The sequence below is a fragment of the Prionailurus bengalensis genome, chromosome B3 (genome assembly GCF_016509475.1).
Source record: "Prionailurus bengalensis isolate Pbe53 chromosome B3, Fcat_Pben_1.1_paternal_pri, whole genome shotgun sequence".
NCBI classification, from domain to species: Eukaryota; Metazoa; Chordata; class Mammalia; order Carnivora; family Felidae; genus Prionailurus; species Prionailurus bengalensis.
The window spans coordinates 143,226,182-143,244,982 of NC_057355.1; the positions used below are offsets into that span (position 1 = coordinate 143,226,182).

General features: G+C 50.1%; 1 protein-coding gene and 1 long non-coding RNA gene across 4 annotated transcripts in view; both read right to left on the minus strand.

Moving 5' to 3' along the window:
* The window catches only part of WARS1 (tryptophanyl-tRNA synthetase 1), a 31,637-nt gene that overhangs the window by 7,344 nt on the left and 5,492 nt on the right, over positions 1–18,801 (minus strand). For all 3 annotated transcript variants that reach the window (XM_043557033.1, XM_043557034.1, XM_043557035.1), the window contains exons 2-7: positions 17,720–17,898; positions 12,273–12,486; positions 11,153–11,261; positions 7,003–7,122; positions 6,306–6,488; positions 1,920–2,020 (exon numbers count right to left, since the gene is read on the minus strand). In XM_043557033.1, coding sequence (XP_043412968.1) covers positions 1,920–2,020; positions 6,306–6,488; positions 7,003–7,122; positions 11,153–11,261; positions 12,273–12,486; positions 17,720–17,833 — 841 coding nt within the window. In that variant the 5' untranslated portion in view covers positions 17,834–17,898. The remainder of the gene's footprint in view (positions 1–1,919; positions 2,021–6,305; positions 6,489–7,002; positions 7,123–11,152; positions 11,262–12,272; positions 12,487–17,719; positions 17,899–18,801) is intronic.
* Positions 15,038–16,403, minus strand: LOC122469539. Its single transcript, XR_006293504.1, has 2 exons — positions 16,057–16,403; positions 15,038–15,613 (listed from the first exon to the last, which is right to left on the minus strand). It is a non-coding gene; the product is annotated as an uncharacterized LOC122469539 (long non-coding RNA).

Here is an 18,801-nt window from a genome sequence, read left to right on the forward strand (position 1 = left end):
GATGAACCCGATGGACTTCATCCCCTTTAGAGAAGCGATAGTCATTTCAGAGAATCTGAAAGCACAGGACAGTGGGGAGAAGAAAGAAATCTACAGTCTCCGCTTGCGTCTCTTTCCGTCTGTTTCCTCCAATTCCCTCTGCGACTGCTCTCTACCTAGTTTCTCCTTACCGCTTTTCCTACTTGGTGACGTTTGCCCATGTTGTTAAGTACGTTTTGTCCCGCAACCGTGTCCTGCAGTGTGTGGCCACCCTCTACCCACGGGTGTTCCTCATCTCCAGTCGTTACAAATTATGATACCCTGGAACCTAAAACCGTTTTCTTATCTTTTGGGTGTTGCTGTTAACACTGCTACTGCTACTTGCTTAGACCCACAAAGTGGTCAAGGGGCGATGACCTTCGTATGACCCTGAAAGTGGGGCGGGGCCACACTGACCTTCGTATGACCCTGAAAGTGGGGCGGGGCCACACCGACCTTCCTATGACCCTGACAAGTGGGGCGGAGCCACACTGACCTTCGTATGACCCTGAAAGTGGGGCGGGGCCGCATTGACCTTCGTATGACCCTGACAAGTGGGGCAGGGCCCACCCACGCCAGCTGTGCTACGTGGGTTTCCTCAGGCACTGCAGGATGAGTTCTGGGGCGCTGCTTCTCTTCTCCCCTGAAAGTCCTGCCTCTGTGATGCTCTCTCCTAGCAGACACCCCATTTCTGGGGTCCCATTATTCTTGAGAGACCAGGTAGATGGCTGCCCCCACCAGCAGCGCCCCATTAAAACACAGAGCAGTGGTGGCCATTCTCCACATGTGGGTGCTGGGCTCTGCTCAGGGCCTTCCCCGGGCACATCTCTGCTCACAGCTCTATGAGAAGGTGCCACGTGGCCTCCATTCTATAGTCGTGGACACTCGGGCTCAGACTGTTTACACAGCTTGCCAAAGCAAATACACAGCAAGCAGTTGGCTGGGCCAGGATTCAAACCCGGGCGTCTGGAAGCAAAGTGTGCGCAGCTATTCGTACGTCTACTGTCTCCTTTCTTGTCCAGGGCAGCCTTCTCTGCGACATCTTCCCAATGGATGCTGGGATTCCGAGGATAAAAACCCTTTCAAAAGCACAGGATTTATGCCCCAATTGTCAGGATTGAGTCTGACTGAAACATCAGAGAAAAGGCTTATGTGAAAAGCCTCCCAGTGAGGACTCTCCAAGGCGTTTCTCTCTGCACGTGTCCCTGAGGGTCCCTCGCCAACAGGGCCCTGGGACATGCTCCCTCCCAGCAGGGCAAACTCCCGCGTGGCACCCGCAGGCACATCCTGGCATGCTGCCCAGGCCTGGAGCCGCGCCCCCAAAACAAAGTAGGGAAGGGGGTCGGGCGACCCACCACGAGCCTCAGGGATCGAGTCCTAGCTTCGGGAGCTAAGAGTCTAGGAGAGAAGGCTGATGCATCTGAAAGGCATGGAGATATGTGGAAAGGGACAGAGCGTATGTACAGGGGCCCGAGCCACAGAAAGAGAGCGAGGGTGGCCAGGGTGGGCTCCACAGGGCCTCTGGTCAAACCTGTCCTCTTACGGGGGAAACTGAGGCTCCTGGGCATCAGAGCAGGTCATCCTGCAGCCCCTGGGTCTCCGCCAGAGGTGTCCCACACTGGCTGGGACCCCACGAGTGGGCAGAGGAGCTCCAGTCATCCCTACCCTCTTCTTTCTTCTAAACCTCCAGGGGATGACAGATGGTCTCCTGAAGTTCTGCTCCACGCAGCCCAGAAATGGGGCCGAAGGCACCACAAAGCTCTTCAGCCTCACGAGGGGACCTGCCCGGGAGCTATGTGGAGGCTAGCGGCAAACGTCACCAGCTGAGAGAGCTCTGCCCCGGGGCAGACACCCGTGGTTCACGCCAGCCTGCAGGGCCGCAGGCAGCAGCGACCCCTTACCGATGCTGTCACTGTCAGTGAAGCCGAAGATGCCTTTCACTTGGTTGAAGGTGACGTGCTTCTGAATCTTCACCACATTCTTGTAGAAGCCTGGACTTGCCCTGCAAGGACAATCAGAATCAAATCTCAGGCTCACAGGGTGGCCTGCCCCCGAGGCCAAAGCAGAGGCTGGTGAAACCTGAGTGCACGCGTGTGGGCTGAGGACACAGAGTGGGCACGGAGGCTCCCAGAAGGCACTTGTAGGCGAAGGTACCCGTGGCGGGCAAAGTAGAGTGGCTGGGGGAGGGTGGAAACCAGCATGAAACCAACACAAGACAATAAGCACATGAGGCAAGACCACACCTACGCAGGCCGACTCGGGCCGACACGGAGTATCTCTACTCAGCCGGGTGGGTGGTCAAGCTACCACAGAGCTTCAAGTCTGGGAGCTCCAAGGGAGCTTTTCTGTTGACACACGCTGTTTGGTTGTGTGTGTGTGTGTGTGTGTGTGGGGGGATATCTGCAACTTGTTGCCGGACAGTGTTGGATAGAAACCACCGCGTCTAGCCCCCACTGCCCCTTCCACTGCAGGGCGGCTGTGCTGTCTGGGCAGGAAGACCCCATGCTCAGCAACAAGGCTGGGCCTACAGTGGCTGATTCAAGCAGTTGGATTATCTCTTCTGGACACTGAGGGATGTGGATATGAGGCCTGGATCTGTGGCAGCCATTCTGCTACCAGAGGAACCTAAGGCTGAGGACAAAGCTGACACAGGGAGGGGCAGAACCCAGAGTGACTTCTTGCACAGCATCTCCAGTATACTCAGCAGCCCTGGTCTCCAGCCCTACCATGTGTCAGGCACCGCAGGACAGAAAGGGAAACGGGGACAGCTAGTGTTTACTAGGTGCTTGCATCCTGTGGTGGGAGCCATGCTATGTTCCAACTCTCTTTTAAGATAGTAGCTCTACCTCCCCTTACAGGCAAAGACGGAGGCTCCGAGAGGTTGAGGGTCACGTCACCGACCCTGTGAGTACAGGAGCCGGGACCCAAACGCAGGCTCGTCTGGCCGCAAAGCCTCTGCTTTCCTCACCACGTCGCACAGCTTCTGAAAGAGTTTAAGACTAGCTCCTGGATGGAAGGTTGCTGACGGTCTCCGGGCAGGCAGGGAGGGGAGTGTCAGAAAGGCAGGGGCACCGGCAGGGAGGGTACAAAGGGGAAGGCCAGCACACCAGGGTTTGTTCCGAGTTGAGCAGAGCCCCGCTCGGGAGGAGATGGCAGCTTTCACTCGGCAGCCTGCTGAATTTCGGCCCCAGGGCACTGGCCGGGGAACAGAGCTACAGAGGAGACACTAGGAACCTGGCGACATGCAAAGTGCCCCCCTGACCCCCGCGGGTCGCCCACTCAGAGCAGAGCGCAGCCGCCGCCTGGAAAGAGGCCTGCTCTGTGGTCCTGCTGAGACAGGAGCTCCCTCACGCTGGAGAGGGTCCTGGTGGGGGGGGCATGCTGCTTACACCCGGGGAGGACAAGCTGCTGTGTGGCGCCCGGGGGCGAGGGCCACAGCAAGACTCCGCCTTTGGTGGAGGCAACCACGAAAGCCAACCAGCAGGGCCAATCTGCCCGCGGCTGAGCTGCACAAGTGGGCCCCCAGCCCCACGAGGAGCGGAGCCTACAGCAGCCCCATGGCAACAGCGCTCCGGGCCGGCGGTGTCTGAGCAGCGTTTCTGAGTAAGATAACCTTGCCCTTTCTTAGCAGACGGCCAGTGCTTGGGCCATGCAGGCCGCAGGATGAGAGGGGGCCGCCCCATGAGCACCGCAGCCTCCCCGGAAGGGTCCTCGGCTCCCCAGGCGCACCCGGGGCCCACGCGCGCCGAGGCCTCGCCCCTGCTGCCAAGGAGCAGATCTGGCCGCGTCTCCTATGTGAAGGCCGAACACCTCGCTCCCCTTGGGACGGCACCTGCCCTGCACACTCACACGGTTTAAAGAACAGTTCCCGGGTTACCTCACACGGGCCATCAGTGACAGGGTTTTAGGTCATACATTTACGAAGCGCTCACCACATACTGCTCAAAGGCCGCTTTGCGTGTAGCACCTCACTAAGTCCTCATGAAACTGCAGCAGGGGCGCCATGACCTCCCGACTTTTGTCCTTCGTTTGTCCTCACAGCCCTCATTATCACCTGGTTTGGCATCTGTTAAACTGCCGACTCTCGCCGTTTGCAGATAACCCGACACAGCTGCTGGATAAGTGTCCCGTGGGCAGCTGTATCCCCTGCGTAAGTCTAGCACGTCGCAGATGCTCAGGGAACATGTGAGCGAGCGAGCCGGGCAAGCAGGCGGACGGCAGGTGACTCAGCTGCCCGGCGCACGGTAAACGGTGGTCAGGATGGGAACCCGGGCAGGGCACACGGAAGGACCCTCCCCTGGGCTGCCCGCCACTTGTGCTAAACCCCCGAGTTACAGGCGGCTCAGAGAACATACGGACTCGCCCCAAGGCACCACACCAACCAGAAGCAGAGCTGGGTCTGGAACACCAGCTCGCAGATCCCCGGTACAGTATCTTTCCGTCCCTCATGGCTCCTGGCAGGAAGGCCTCTCTGGGCCCACGAACAGGGCCAGAAATGTGTGTGGGGACAGGGTGTCCGGGGCCAGCCTGCCTGCCGTGGACTTCTCTCCCCACGGGGCCCTGGCTGCTTCGCTCCCACCCAGAGAGGGGCTGGAGGCTGGCTTTGCTGTAGTTTCAGCTCCTAAAGACCGGGAAGGAGCTTTTTTCAATCAAAGATCTGGATTCTGAGTTAAGTCTCAAGAAAAAAAAGTAAAATGCTCAACTGTTTAAAAGAAACTGCTGAAAATAGGATTTAGCTTTTAAAACTTCTCTCTTGACTTTAGGTTCAACAAAAGAGGTCTTTCGGAGAAGAGGCAGCACAGAACCGTTGATTTACACGTTATCCGGGTTTTCATCACTCCTGCACGTTCACGGAAGAAGAGAAGTTCCTGCCGAGCAAAGCCACAGGACGCACAAGTGCAGTTACCAGAGACAGGCTGGAAAAGTTGCCCCAGACCCCATGTTTTCTCAGAATGTGCCGAGAGCCGGGAGGTGGGGGGGCTGTGCGGTGGCCTTTCACGGGCACTATTCAAAAGTCCAGCCCCCATCACGTGCCCACCCACTCAGTCATCTTCGTGGGCTTGCAAGGGGCGCTTGCTTCTGCCTCACCGGCATCTCCGGGCAGCGAGGCAGGGACTATGTTTGGCCCACTGCCGTGTTCTCAGGACCGAGGAGGGCGCCTGCCACAGAAGGCACCCCGTGTCTACTGTACTGACCAAGCGGGACAGGGCCACCCCTCACTGCGTCCCAGATGTGGCTGAGTGGAGCCCGGGGTGCTGGGGGGTGAAGGAGGCGCACGTGACTCAGGCTGTAGGAGGGACAGCTCCCAGGAAAAGGGAGCTTGATGGCGTGTTTGGAGGCGGCGCAGGGAGAGGAGAAGTCAGAACACACTCAAAGGTGGGGCGGTGGGACCATGGGGTGTGCCGTCTGGCCGGACGTGACAGTGACGCCGGAGAGGAGCACCGGCCAACCCACCGAGGACACCACACCACGATGCCTGTATGCCCACAGAGATGCGATTTTAAAAATCTCAAGGTAAAATTAAAAAATTACTAATTCATTTACTAGTTGGTAGAAAGGCCAGACTTCTTATCAGGGCAACTATGTCTCTCTGTGGCTATAAAGCCACCATTCAGATTTCAGTCCTTATAAAAAGGGACGTTCTGGGGAAACGGTAAGGACCACGTTCCTCTGCACTGAGTGCGGATGCAGCCCGTCCCGTGTTTTCACCACATCCTGTCTTGGCCTGGTAATGAGCCCTCGTATGATGGGGGCCACACTCCTTAGGTTCCGTGGGGATTGCGGGGAGAGCCGTGTCTCAGGTGCTCAGGATGTATTTGCTGAGCCGAACAGCATATTCTTGGGACACTTGACAAAGCCTTACTTTTCTAACATAGTTCTTCGTAGTCATTTGAGATGAAACAGACCTCAGAAGTTTCAATTCAGGGATTTTCCAAATGCAGTATTTTGGCCTACTGAGTGGTCAACTTAAAGAACTGGCCCGTGAACGGACTGTGTGCCAGCGAGTCCTTCTCTGTGAGGAGAAAAGTATGCCAAGAAAGAGAAAGGCGCTAACCCGGCAAACTGACGGTCCTCGGAGAGAAACTACAATTCTGTCTCAAGCTGTGGATGGAAACCTTAACTGGAGAACGAAACCAACAAACCATATCCTAATGTTTCACAAAGGGAGAAAAACATTCACCAGACCTAAAGGCCATTTCCGATGTCTCCGACTCAGCCGTGGCTGAGATGAGGCCCTGACGTCTGCATCTGCTTGTTTAGAAGGCAGCTGAGCATCCTCTCCTTACCCCATGTAGTCAAGATCAGAGAAGATGAAAGTCTTGTTGATGTCAAAGCCACAGGCGATGATGTCCTTGGCGTTCTCCACGGCGTAGCCGTAGGCCTGGTCCAGGGTCAGGTCTTTCCACAGGTACTTCTCATCGTCTGTCATCTGGATGACCAAGGGCACGTTAAACACATCCTGCAGCCACCTAGGACACACCGGGAAAGAAGGCTACCATCTCGTTTCTCTGTTCTGAATCCGAAGACACAGTCCCTGCTAACGACGTATGGCAAAACTTTCTCGTCTACACAACCGCACGGTGTCATGCTGTGAAATTTGACCACTATGACCGATTAACTTGGAAGGCCCTGCGCTCAGCTTTGTACTGCTTTACATTATTTTGCAGGCTGGCAACTGTTTTAGGAGGTAGGTATTATCACTCCCTTCCTGCAGACGTGGAAATGAAGGCTCAGGGAAGGGACTCTGCCACGGTCACAGGAACAGGGACAGGAGGAAACAGGCTGGCTGACCCCATCACGCCACGCTTTCTAAAGTGACACCAGGAACAAAGTGAACAGAAGCCAGAAAGGCACCAGTCCCCTCACACCTTGTTTGTCTAACGAACACAAACTAGGGCTGCCTTGTCATTCTAGACATGGTTTATAAATAACATTCCTGGTTTACCAATAGAAGTGAAAAAAGGTACCCGATACAATACTTACTTTGTGAAAATAAATGGGATGAGGTGACCTACATGCATTGCTTCGGAAGAGGGGCCCCTGCCCGTATACAGGTAAAACGGCTTCTTATTTTCATAGGCATCAAGGATTTGATTCATATCTCTAAATGAAAAAGGAGAAGAGGAAATAGTGTGATTTTCTGAAATAAAAATTAAGGCACCGATGCTCACTGGGAAATGATAGAGAAAATACAACACAGATAATAGAGTTTGTTATCCTTGGTGCTTATGTTAGAAAAATGACAGGAAATGTCTACTGACATGATTTCTCCTGTGTTTGTTTTAAAAGTACGAGACACGCAGGTTTGGAATAAAAGATGCATACAGTTGGGCAGCCAGTGGAGCCCCTTTGGAATTTTCAAATATCAGTGTGCCCACGTCATCTGCTTTCCTGGGAATGATGCCAAGCCAGCCCTACACAATCCCTTGTTTAGGACCCCAGCCCTGAGACTCTGGAGACCCAGACGGGGAGGCTGCAGGGCCCTGCACAGTCCTGACTCGGGGCTGGGAGTGAAGAACGTGCATGGGGAGTATAGAGGCGAGGTCCCCAGCTGCAGATCTGATTTGGGCTCCCCCCGCCAGGCTGGGACCAAGTGTCTTCATCTGGGAGTCACTGTGGAATCATCGGCCCTCCCCCAGGACTGGGGTCCACAGACAATGCACACGAAGGGTCCTCCCTCCTGATTGTGCAGAATCACCTGGTCATATTGCATTTCCCTGGACCCTACCTTCAGAGAGTCTGACTCAGTGAATCTGGGTGGTATCTGGGAATCTGCATTTTTAAAAAGCTCCCCCAGTAACCACCTCATTGGCAGGGTGTGAAACCACTACTCCAGCGTGTGAACGCTCTTCATTTCTGGACAAAGTGTCCCCAAATAAAAGAGGTCTGGCTGGGAGACCCCACGCAAGAACACTTTAAGAAGTGACCCCTCCTCACAGCCCACACCAAGGGTTCACAGCGCCCATCTTCGGGCTCACAGCGTCGTGGGGACTGTTTCTTTGTGCTTAGCTTCTTTTACCTCCAGGAAATGATCATACACGGTTTTTGAAATAAGGGAAGAATTAAAAAATGTAATTTTGGAAGAAAAGAGTCTTTCTTTGGTTCTCACAATGAACTTTTATGGGCTTAAAGAAGCAAGGGAAAAATGTAGCTGTCCCTCGAGCTGTCCTTGAGGTCTCTGAGAGCTCCCCAGGGACTGCCCTGGGGGCCAGGCGCTCTTACGGAGCACAGGGAACGGACTGAGGCTTGCAAATTGAGCTCAGCTTCGTGAGGGTAGTTTCCAGTAGGCGAAGGAGCCCAGGCAAAGCCCACAGTTTGCAGCTTGACAGCATGTGCCACCTCTCCTCTAATCCCCCATTTTGCAGATGATAACGTTAGAGGGGCATTCTCAAACCTGAGAATGGCCAAAAGTTGCAAGTTCCATGCCTCCCCAAGCCAAGAGCCTACAGGGTTACTCACAGAAGTAAACAAGTCATATGGGCAGCGAGAACTGTAAAATGCTAAGTTTTGATTTAAGATCAATAAAACTGGTAAACCTTCAGCGAAAGTGACCAAGGTGGGAAAAAAAGTGCGAAGCCTCTACTAAAGTCAGGAATGGAAGAAGGGACGTTATTACTGACTTCACAGGAAGAAAAAGGATTATAAAGGAATGCTAAGAACAATCGTATGGCCACAAATGAGACAACCTTGATGAAAAAGACCAATTCCTAGAGAGAAACTACCAGACTGACTCAAGAAGAAATAGAGAATCTGAACAAATCTAGAACAAGCGAAGAAACTGAACTAGTAATCAAAAAATGACCCACAAAGAGCCCAGGACCAGATGGCCTCATGGCGGATTCTATCAAATATTAAAAAAACAACAATCAACAGCAATCCTTCACAAACTCTTCCAAACAAACTGAAGAGGGAATACTTGCAAACTCATTCTGAGGCCAGGGTTCTCTCGACACCACAAGCGACAGAAAACTGCAGACCCTTGTGATACAGATGCCAACATCCTCAGCTGCTAGCAGACCAAATCCAGCAACATATAAAAAGGATGATTTATCATGATCAAGTGGGATTTGTCCCAGGAATGCAAAGTTGGTTCCACACACAAAAATCCATCAATGTGATACACCCTATCAATATGAGACATGATCATCTCAGCAGACTCAGAAGAATTTAATAATATCCGACACCTTTCATGATGAAAATACTCAACAAGCTAAGAAGAGAAGGAAACCTCCTTAACATAATTCAGGGCATAATTCGGGGAAAACCCACAGCTAAATGTAAAAGTAAAACTTTTGGAGCAAATCTTCATGATCTTGGATTAGGCAACAGTTTCTTAGGACACTAAAAGCAAAGGGAACTGAAAAACAAAATAAACTGTATTTCATAAAGATGAAAAGTATTGGGTTTCAAAGAACACTCAATAAAGTAAAAAGATACATACGTAATTGGAGTATTTGCAAACCATATATTTGATAAGAAACTAGGATCTGAAATATTATATAAAAAACTCTTATAGCTCAGTAATAAAAAGATAACTTAATTAAAAAGTGGGCAAAGGATCAGAATATTCTTCAAAGAATATATAAAAATAGCCAATAAGCACATGAAAGGATGCTCAACATCATTAGTCATTAGGGAGATATAAATCAAGACACAATGAAAAACCACTTCGGGGGCACCTGGGTGGCTCAGTCGGTTGAGCGTCTGATTCTTGCTATCAGCTCAGGTCGTGATCCCAAGGTCATGGGATTGACCCGCATCAGGCTCCTTGCTGAGCTCGGAGCCTGCTTGGGATTCTCTTTCTCTCCCTTTGCCCCTCCTGCCAGCTCCTGCCTGTGCTCTCTCTCTCTCCCTCTCAAGGAAAAAAAAGAAAGAAAAGATAAAGAAAAACCACTTCCTACCTATGAGCACGACTCTAAAACAAACACAAAATAGGAAACAGTAGGGTTGGTGAGGATGTGGAGAAGCTGGAATCCTTGTTTGTGCACTATTGGTGGGAGTACAAAAATCACAGCCACTGTGGAGATCAGTTTGGCAGAGCCTCAGAAAGTTCTAGAACTACCTTATGATGCAATAGTTCTGTTCCCACACACCCTGAGAGAACTGAGAACGTTATGTCCACACAACATACATTCTTTCCAGTGAAAAGAACCCAAATGCCCAGCAAGCGGTGAATGCATAAACAAAATGTTGTGGGGCGAATCTATTCAATGGCACATTATTCAGGTATAAAAGGAGCGAGGCACTAATGCACCCGGCAACACGGAGGAACCTCGAAAACCCTGAAATGGTGGTTGCCGGGGTGGTGGGGGTGGGGGGATGGGGTTTCTTCCTGGGGTGGAGATGTTCTGGAGCTGGTGGTGGTGATGGGTACACAACCTTATGAATATACTAAAGACCACTGAACTGTGTACTTGAAGAAGGTTAACTGAATCTTAAGGTAAAAGCTTTGATTATATTCTGTCCAGAAAGAGGGCTGAGTGGGGTCTGGCGTTTTCTGCACACGGAATTTTAAGTGTTCCAGCAGACGGCCGAGTGCCATCCTGCGCGCTCTCCCATAACCACGAAGTGCAAGCACAACAGAACAGCCCTACCACGGACCATAAGTCCCGTGAGCAGAGTTTCAAAAATGAGCTATGAGAACCCTTTTGGAACCTGCCCATTTTCTGATGCAATCTGCGTGGAATTTATAGTAGGAGGTAGGGATAGTCTGTTCTAGGTACACTCTATTGGTTTCTCTTTTGCCATGACTTACGAGGGAGCCAGTACAATGGCAGGAAGAGGGCGCAGTTTCAGGAAGCTTCTTGCTTATCGCGTGGGAAATGTTAAACTTGGACATATTAATCTTTTATCTTATGACATTTTATGATTTTATAGTGCATAATCTAGCGCGAATCTCATCTGCCGCATATGTGACCTCCACCTTGTGAAGTGAACAGCTCACAAATGAATAAGTTGGGGCCCGGGGGGAGGGGACAGGACACGAACCCACGGCCAGTTACTGACAGGACAGAAGGTGGACCCCAGTCTTCAGACAACTGGCTATCATTTCCCCACATAGCAGGCAGCCTGCAGGAGGGGCCTCCTAATCATGTCTGAAACTAAAGGGAGAGGAGGGTGGGAAGCCCCTGACCTGTGTGAGAAGAAGATGCCTCTGCGCAGGAAGCGGTGTGGTTTCTGCCCGATGGCTCTCTCTATCCGGTTTACCAGCTCTTTGTCAATTTTACTGCTTCCGAACCGAACTGGAAAAAAAAAATGGTAATGAGGAAATGACTATCTTAGGTGGTGTGGGGTTTGGTGATCAGGTATTACCGAAGGGGAAAAGCTGGTGATCCGTGTATAATCCTAACGAACTCAGTCCTCTCCAGGACTTTTGCTCCTAGTCCCTACCTCAACCCCAATCAAATGCCGTTCATGTTAACAATGACAGCTGAGACGACAACCAGCAAAACAGGAAACAAATTACAGAATAAAACAGTGTTTTGTCTGGGATTGGATTTTGATGGGAAACATATCCAGAATTCAGCCTGCCTAGCAACTTTTCACCTCCACCCCCGCCCCCCAGTTGCTAATTACGGGGGACTTTATGTACACTGACAACCATAATCTTAATATTCTCTAGTTGTTGGATTGAACTAGCATCTGTCTACCAGTGAATTTCCCCCCATTGGTAGTCGATACTTAAATTAGGAAAATGGCTTTCAACTTTGATCAAAACATTTTAGTAATGCCCCCTCTCTGGTGATCTTGGAATTACCAGTGATCTTGGAATACGGACTTCCCTGAGCAGGAAGCCCTGTGGGGAAGGGCTGGCCAGTGGCGACCTGTCCCCTTGAGGAGTCACCCTTCTTAAGCAGACTTCCAGCTTTTCAGCTCCACAGTCAATACCACTGGAGGAGACTTAGGTGATCCATTTCTGACTTTAAGCATTCAGTGAAAGGTGATTTGAATGACTGCAAAGATGCCATTCCAAAAGACCTTTCCTAAAGTTCTGAATTGCTCAAAAAAAAAAGGAGAACGCTTCCACTAACCTATCTACTATAGATCATTATTTTGAAATAAGTTTTACATTGTTATTTCAGTTGAAAAGAATCCTTTGGGAATATAATGCACGACCAAAAGATTTTAGCATCTATTTTTTCTTGCCATTGAAGCTTGACTGGGTTTATAATTCAAGAGAAAAAAACACCAACGAGATCAACTAGTGACCAATGGGATCACTTCTAAAAGTCGGGGCTTCTCCCAGGACGTACCAATGAGCTTATCATAGTCAATGCCCTTGGCACTGCTGGTCTGTACTGTCCAAGGGTCCACAAAATCCTCTTCAGCTTCTGTGGCACCCAGGCCACTATCGTTCCCAGGTGCTGGGTTCCCTGGAGGGCAGTCGGCTTTGTAATCTTCCCCCATGGCGGCTTTGTAGCTCATTTTTAACGATAACAGCATCTGTACTGCAGAATCGATTTCATCCTGGACAAAGGAAATAAGGATGAAACCTAAAAATACTAACATGGCTAACATTTTGCTGAACGTGACTGTCACGCGGCAGGCGCTCTGCTAAATGCCCTCACACACGTTACCTCCTTCAGTCTCAAGAGAGCCCTCCGAGGCGGGCAGCATCACTGTCACTGTGCTGTTCCAGTAGGACTCTGACACTCACAGAGGTGAAGGAGTCTGCCCATGGACACACGGCAGTCACGGGCCCAAATATAGTTCACTTCTGCATTGTTCTAGTGGGTCTATGTAATCTATGGATTACTACCACAAACACTACCGGATGAACGTGACATGATATACACTGTTATGTACGACACAGTGAATACACTAAGGATTTCTCAAACACCACCGATGCCAGAGAACGTGTGCGGCAAGCTCCCTGGACTGAGCGTACGGAATTCTACATCGGACCTTGTTTATATGTGCCACACAGTTGAGACGAGTATTTGCGGCAGCTTAGATAATGCCACCAAGGATGGTAATGGCAACCCTAGACATCAGGGAAACAGATAAAGGCAAGGAAAAATAGAGGCTTTCAAGTCATAAATTAAGGAGGGATGTAGTGGGAAACAGTTATATTACTGTAGTTTGGAGCCTTATCAAGCTGTCCAAAGTGTTTGCATACTGAATGCTTTAAATAAGCAGAAGGAAAACAAATGTTTTCCCACCTACTACATCCGTGGGTACTCTGGAGATCTATCAAAGCCCTTCTGCTCCAGAAGCCCACACTAGCCACCCATGAAGGCTGGCCTCTGAAAGAGCAGGCCTAATTAGGCAGATTAGTCATGCTATGCCCAGAGCTCTGCTCCTGTAATTGGCCTTGCTGGATTAGATCACAAACAAAGAATATACACAGTCCAATTTGCCTGCCAAGGGAAGTACAAACATTCCTGTTTAGAGTTTACACATAATGTTCCATAAACTGGGTTTCCTGGTGGAGACAACAGAACACCAACCTCCATCCAGACGTAACGGTTGCATCAGGAGCAGCCCCGGGGCCACAGAGAACTGACACCTTGGGGAGATTCCGCAGATACAGATTTGAGTTTCAAATTCGGAAACTACCTGGAATTCGTTCTTAAAATGAATTAGAACTGTGGGCCGAATAACCCCATGGCTAACCCTTATAGAAGAGACAGGATAATTGCCAGGCTGCACAGGTGAGTACGTTTTACTCATCTCATTCCTGCAGTGCCTAGGTTCAGTGCAACCACATAATGTTTAGCAAGCATGATTTATCGAATTATCTGTGGGAAGGATTAGCGTGCTTTGAAGTACACTTTGGTCAATACCCTTTTGTCACCGGCTATGTTGACATTTCATACTCTATCTGCTCGAACTCTGCTTGCAACCCGGAGGCTCTTTGAAAGTCAAACATTCAACCAGTATCCCTGCTCGAGAACTGTCTGCAGTCTGGAGTGGGATTTAAATAGACAGACAAGCCTGCCGTGTGGATTTTCTTGTTTCCTTAATCTAACATGGAACAGGACACTGAAACAGGACTTAAAAGCTGACTTTCTGGGGAGAAAAAAAAAGACCATACACAACCTGAATATATAAAGCTCCAAGACAGGCAGAACTATCCATGGTGGAGGCCTACGGTGGAGGGCAGAGGCAGTGGCTGAAGGGGCCTGAGGATGGCTTCCGGGCGCTGCTGTCTGGTTTCCTGATGTGGGCACTGGTTACATAGGTGTGGTCATTTTGTGAAAATTCAGTAAGAGGACTGATTGCGATCTCCGTACTTTTCTGGTTAAATGGTGCACTTCCAATTAAAAAGTTTACTTAAACTAAGAGGACAGGAAAAACGACTGCTCTCTAGCTTAACCTTTACAATCCAGTGCCATTTCTTTTTTTGTTTTTGATTTAAAAAATTTTTTTTAACATTTATTATTGAGAGACAGAGAGAGGCGGAGCAGGAGCATGGGAGGGGCAGAGAGAGAGAGAGGGAGACACAGAATCGGAAGCAGGCTCCAGGCTCCAGCTGTCAGTGCAGAGCCTGACGCGGGACTCGAACTCACAAACTGTGAGATTATGACCTGAGCCGAAGTCGGGTGCCTAACCGACTGAGCCACCCAGGCACCCCTGATCCAGTGTCATTTCTCGGGTCCTGCTCAAACTGTTCATGCTCCCAGCCACTGTCTCTCTCCAGAGCCCCTGGATTCTGACCTATCCCCCCAGGAAACACCCTGCTTTTTAGTGAACTGTGGCTGAAAGCAGGGGGTCTTATCCCCCTGGTACACGGAGGAGAGAAGAATGGTGAGGACCCCAGCCTACACACATGGCAGAGACGGCTGAAGAAAGAACTCCCAGTGCCCTCACTGTATTGGTGCTCCCAAAGTGGCTCAAGTATTTGCACAAAGTGAATTTCTAAAACATCAGGTGTTCTATCATAACACATTCCGGAGCCAAATTTACTTCTGAGTTTTCCCCATTTTGCTCTGACTTCATTGTGCAACCTCTGATCTCTCTCGTCGGTCAGCTGATGGCTTAAGTCAAAGAACACACTTGGAAGAGTAATTCTAAATGGTGTTAAGTATCGTGTGTTTAATAATGAACATACCTGGAGTCACTAAGAATTACTAACTAAAAACACTTATGAAATGGTATTCATATTTGGTATTAAATAGGTAAAAACACCACTGCCAAGTTTCCAAAAATGGGTTTAAAGAGTAAATGAACAACATTTGGGTCCTTTATCTATTTCAAGGTTTTTAAAAACAACTTCTTAGCCTCATCCACCAAGTCCTACCTGATGTGTAAACCTCTGTCTGTGAATAACCAACTCCTTGTTTTGACATCACTGTCTTACAGTACCGCTTATTTCTTTTAAGATATAATGGTTTATTCGGGGTCCAAAGAGTTGAAGTAAACTGCCAGGGTGGGTGGGAGATGGTTGATGCCATCGGTGGAGGACCCAGGAAGCGGTCCTGAAAAGAAGACAACCGGGGCTGGAAGTGACGGACGAGGAAGTCACGGAGATGTAGCAGCTGAGGTTCCTAAGAGTGGAGGCATCGCAGAAGGAAAGACAGTGCCTCCGTGCATTAGAGACGCAGACGGAACGGATTACACTCCTGAAACCTCGCAGCAACAGCAGAGAGACCTTTAAGAAAGGCGTAACCCCGTGAGGACAAAGGCAACAAAAAGAGGGCGTCAGCAACAAGATTTCGGAAACTGCAGAGCTGCTGGATGGACTGGTAGCAGAATGTCGTGAAAACACTGGAATTATGCCGCTGGGGAGTCCCGGGGCTGGGGGCTGGGGCATCAGTGGAAGTGAGGGGGAAAGTGGGTTCTAAAAACAGGAGCACAGGTTGAAAGTCTGTTTAAGAAACAGCTGGTCGGCTCTCTGCCCGCCCCCCTCTCCCCCCCCCCGCGCTCCCCCACACAGAGGCTCTGTGCCAGGGAGGTGGAGTTAGAAGTATCTAGATCAGGGGCACACGGCACTGAACAGGGAAGTTCAGGGACAGCCACACAGCCCAGCCCCTCTGTCCTCAGAGGATATCAGGAAAACCATCACCAAGATCTCAGAGATAAAAGGTCACTTACCGTACCTAGGAAACAAGAACGGGTTGCTATAAGGAAAGGAACATTCGAAAAGCAAATGAGCTCGTGGAAGTTAAAAATGACAGGATAAACGAAACACGATAGGAGGATTAAGAGTTGAGGAGGGAGTGCCTGGCTGGCTCAGTCGGTGGAACATGAGACTCTTGATTTCAGGGTGATGAGTTCAAACCCCACGTTGGGTGTGGAGCCTACTCAAAGGGAAAAAAAAGTAAACATAAGAAGTTAAGGAAATATATCTGAAAGAAGAGCAACAAGAAAACAAAATGGAAAGAAGTTAAAAAATAAAAAAACAAAAACAAAAACAAAAACAGAGGGGGCCAGCTTCTGGGAAAAAAAGACCCACAGAGAACAGAGAAAACAGGAGAGAAGAAATCAAAGAAATAATAGAATTTCTGAGAATTAAGGGTCCTCCTTTTTTTTTTTTTTTTTAAGTTTGTTTATTTTTGAGAGAGAGAGAGCGAGAGAGTGCGAGCACACACACAAGAGTGCATGGCAAGGGGCGCCTGGGTGGCGCAGTCGGTTAAGCGTCCGACTTCAGCTCAGGTCACGATCTTGCACTCTGTGAGTTCGAGCCCCGCGTCGGGCTCTGGGCTGACAGCTCAGAGCCTGGAGCCTGCTTCCAATTCTGTGTCTCCCTCTCTTTCTGCCCCTCCCCCGTTCATGCTCTGTCTCTCTCTGTCTCAAAAATAAATAAACGTTTAAAAAAAAAAAAAAAAAAAAGAGTGCATGGCAAGCCCAGTGAGGCCCAGGAGGGGCTCAAGCCTACGAACCACGAGAGTATGCCCTGAGCCCAAATTGGACGCTTAACTGACTGAGCCACCCAGGCGCCCTGAGAATTAAGGGTCTTAAGTTTCTAGGTATAGTAGACAAAATAAAGGTACTTTTAGACATGCAAGTCCTCCCAAATTATTTCTTTAGCACTAATTTTTTCAGAAAACTATTGGAGGATTTGCTCTGTCAAGACAGAGTAAACAAAGGAGGAGTAAGACACAGGATCAGGAAACAGGGAGCCCACAGGGGGAGGGAAGGGAGAGACAGCTTTTCAAGATGAGCTACAGACTGGCTGGTGTGAGTGCCCTGGGAGGAGACTCACCCGGCTGGAGGGGGCCCGGAGCCCCATTACCATTAGTACACAAGACACTGAGCAAACAGGAATCAGGACAAACATCAACTCCGGGGCAGGAAAGGCAAGGCACCTGGAGTATACTCAGTGGGTCAGCTGCCAGCAGCACTTATGTGGTCAGAAGAGCATCGATGCTGACACTGACTGACATGCGCGGGACAGCAGAGGGATGGGAAGTGCCGATGGAGGTGCTAACTCCTCTCACCCACACCTGGACATCGACAACAAGCAATGTAAAAGTGTGATTTTTAGAGAAATGGGGGGTACATATCAAAGAGTCCGCTCAAAGAACTGAAATGTTTGTTTCTGGGAAAAGAAAATGGGAACAGGAAAGGTGGAGGACTGCTGAATTTCAGAGGCTTTTGTTTAGACCACACGCACGTCAATAACGGAGAAAATAAATTCATAGTCGAAAGACCTCAGTTATTGAGGGAACAGAGTCTTGGGAACAGTCTGCTCCCGGGAAACATAACCCTCGACTTGGCCCAGATGCGTGTGCAGCGAACCCGACAAATCCCATACCTGTGGTGCCTTTCCAGCTTTGAGGGACCGCACGAGCTCCCCCTGAGCAGCTATCCTGTTGAACAGTTCCAGAGGGGAGGCACACCCCTGTTCGCCGTTGGGCACGTCCGCCATCTTCCAGGACCTAGGTCTTTAGCTGGCTAGGGCGTCGGAAGATTTGCTCGGTGGTCCAGACAAAACTGTGGGGGGCGAGGGGGAGAAGCGGGGGAAGACCGATTAACCAACCACCGCGGCTGTTTTACCGCTCGTGCATCTACCTAGTCCTTCGCCTTTCCAACAAGGATGGAGGAGTTACAAGAAAGGGCATGGGGAAAACAGCGATGATAGAGGCATCGGCAGGAATTTGGGGCCATGAAGGAGAAAAGAGGAAGAGCAAGTGCAGTGATGAGGACGGACGGAGGGGCTGGGAGTTCAGGGCAGCGAAGGAGGACCCCTAACTAAGAGCATGTGAGCCTCACCCGGTGCCCAGCGCACAGGAAGGACACATGTTTGTTCAGGGAGCAAACACCAAAGTGTTTTAACAAACCTAAGTCCACTAGAGCTAAAAACATTTGGCAAACTGCTATCTACTCTTTATCTTAATTGTGCCGGGGATGAGTTTCCAGGCCTTTGCAGCCACAACCAACATATGGCTGAACAAACGGCTTTCTCTGCCAGCCAGCTGCTCTGTTCTCAGCTGAAGCTAGGTGGGGTGGAGGGCAGGGCCTTATCTGTCCCGGGCTCCAAATGGGGAAAAAACTATACATAGCCTGACCATTCTACGTGCTAACTTCACTGCAGACCTCTGAAGAAGGTGTACCGGCACCTTTTAGTAGTTATTATTTTCTGTTAACCTTGAAAAAGGTGGGACACAAGGCAGGCCACCCAGTGTCGCCTTGGAGCAGAGACCAGCCACAGTCAGTCCCCTTTTGGGTCAGTGTCCGCTTCCTCATCTGTCAAGTGGCACCATCAGGAACCTCTCCACCTACCTTGAGGGCTGCTCTAAAGAAGAAACGAGGAAAAACCAGCTGGTAGCCTTTCATAAACTAAAACAAGATATACACCTATTACGAGTACTGTCGTCAGGGTTCCGGGGCTCGGCC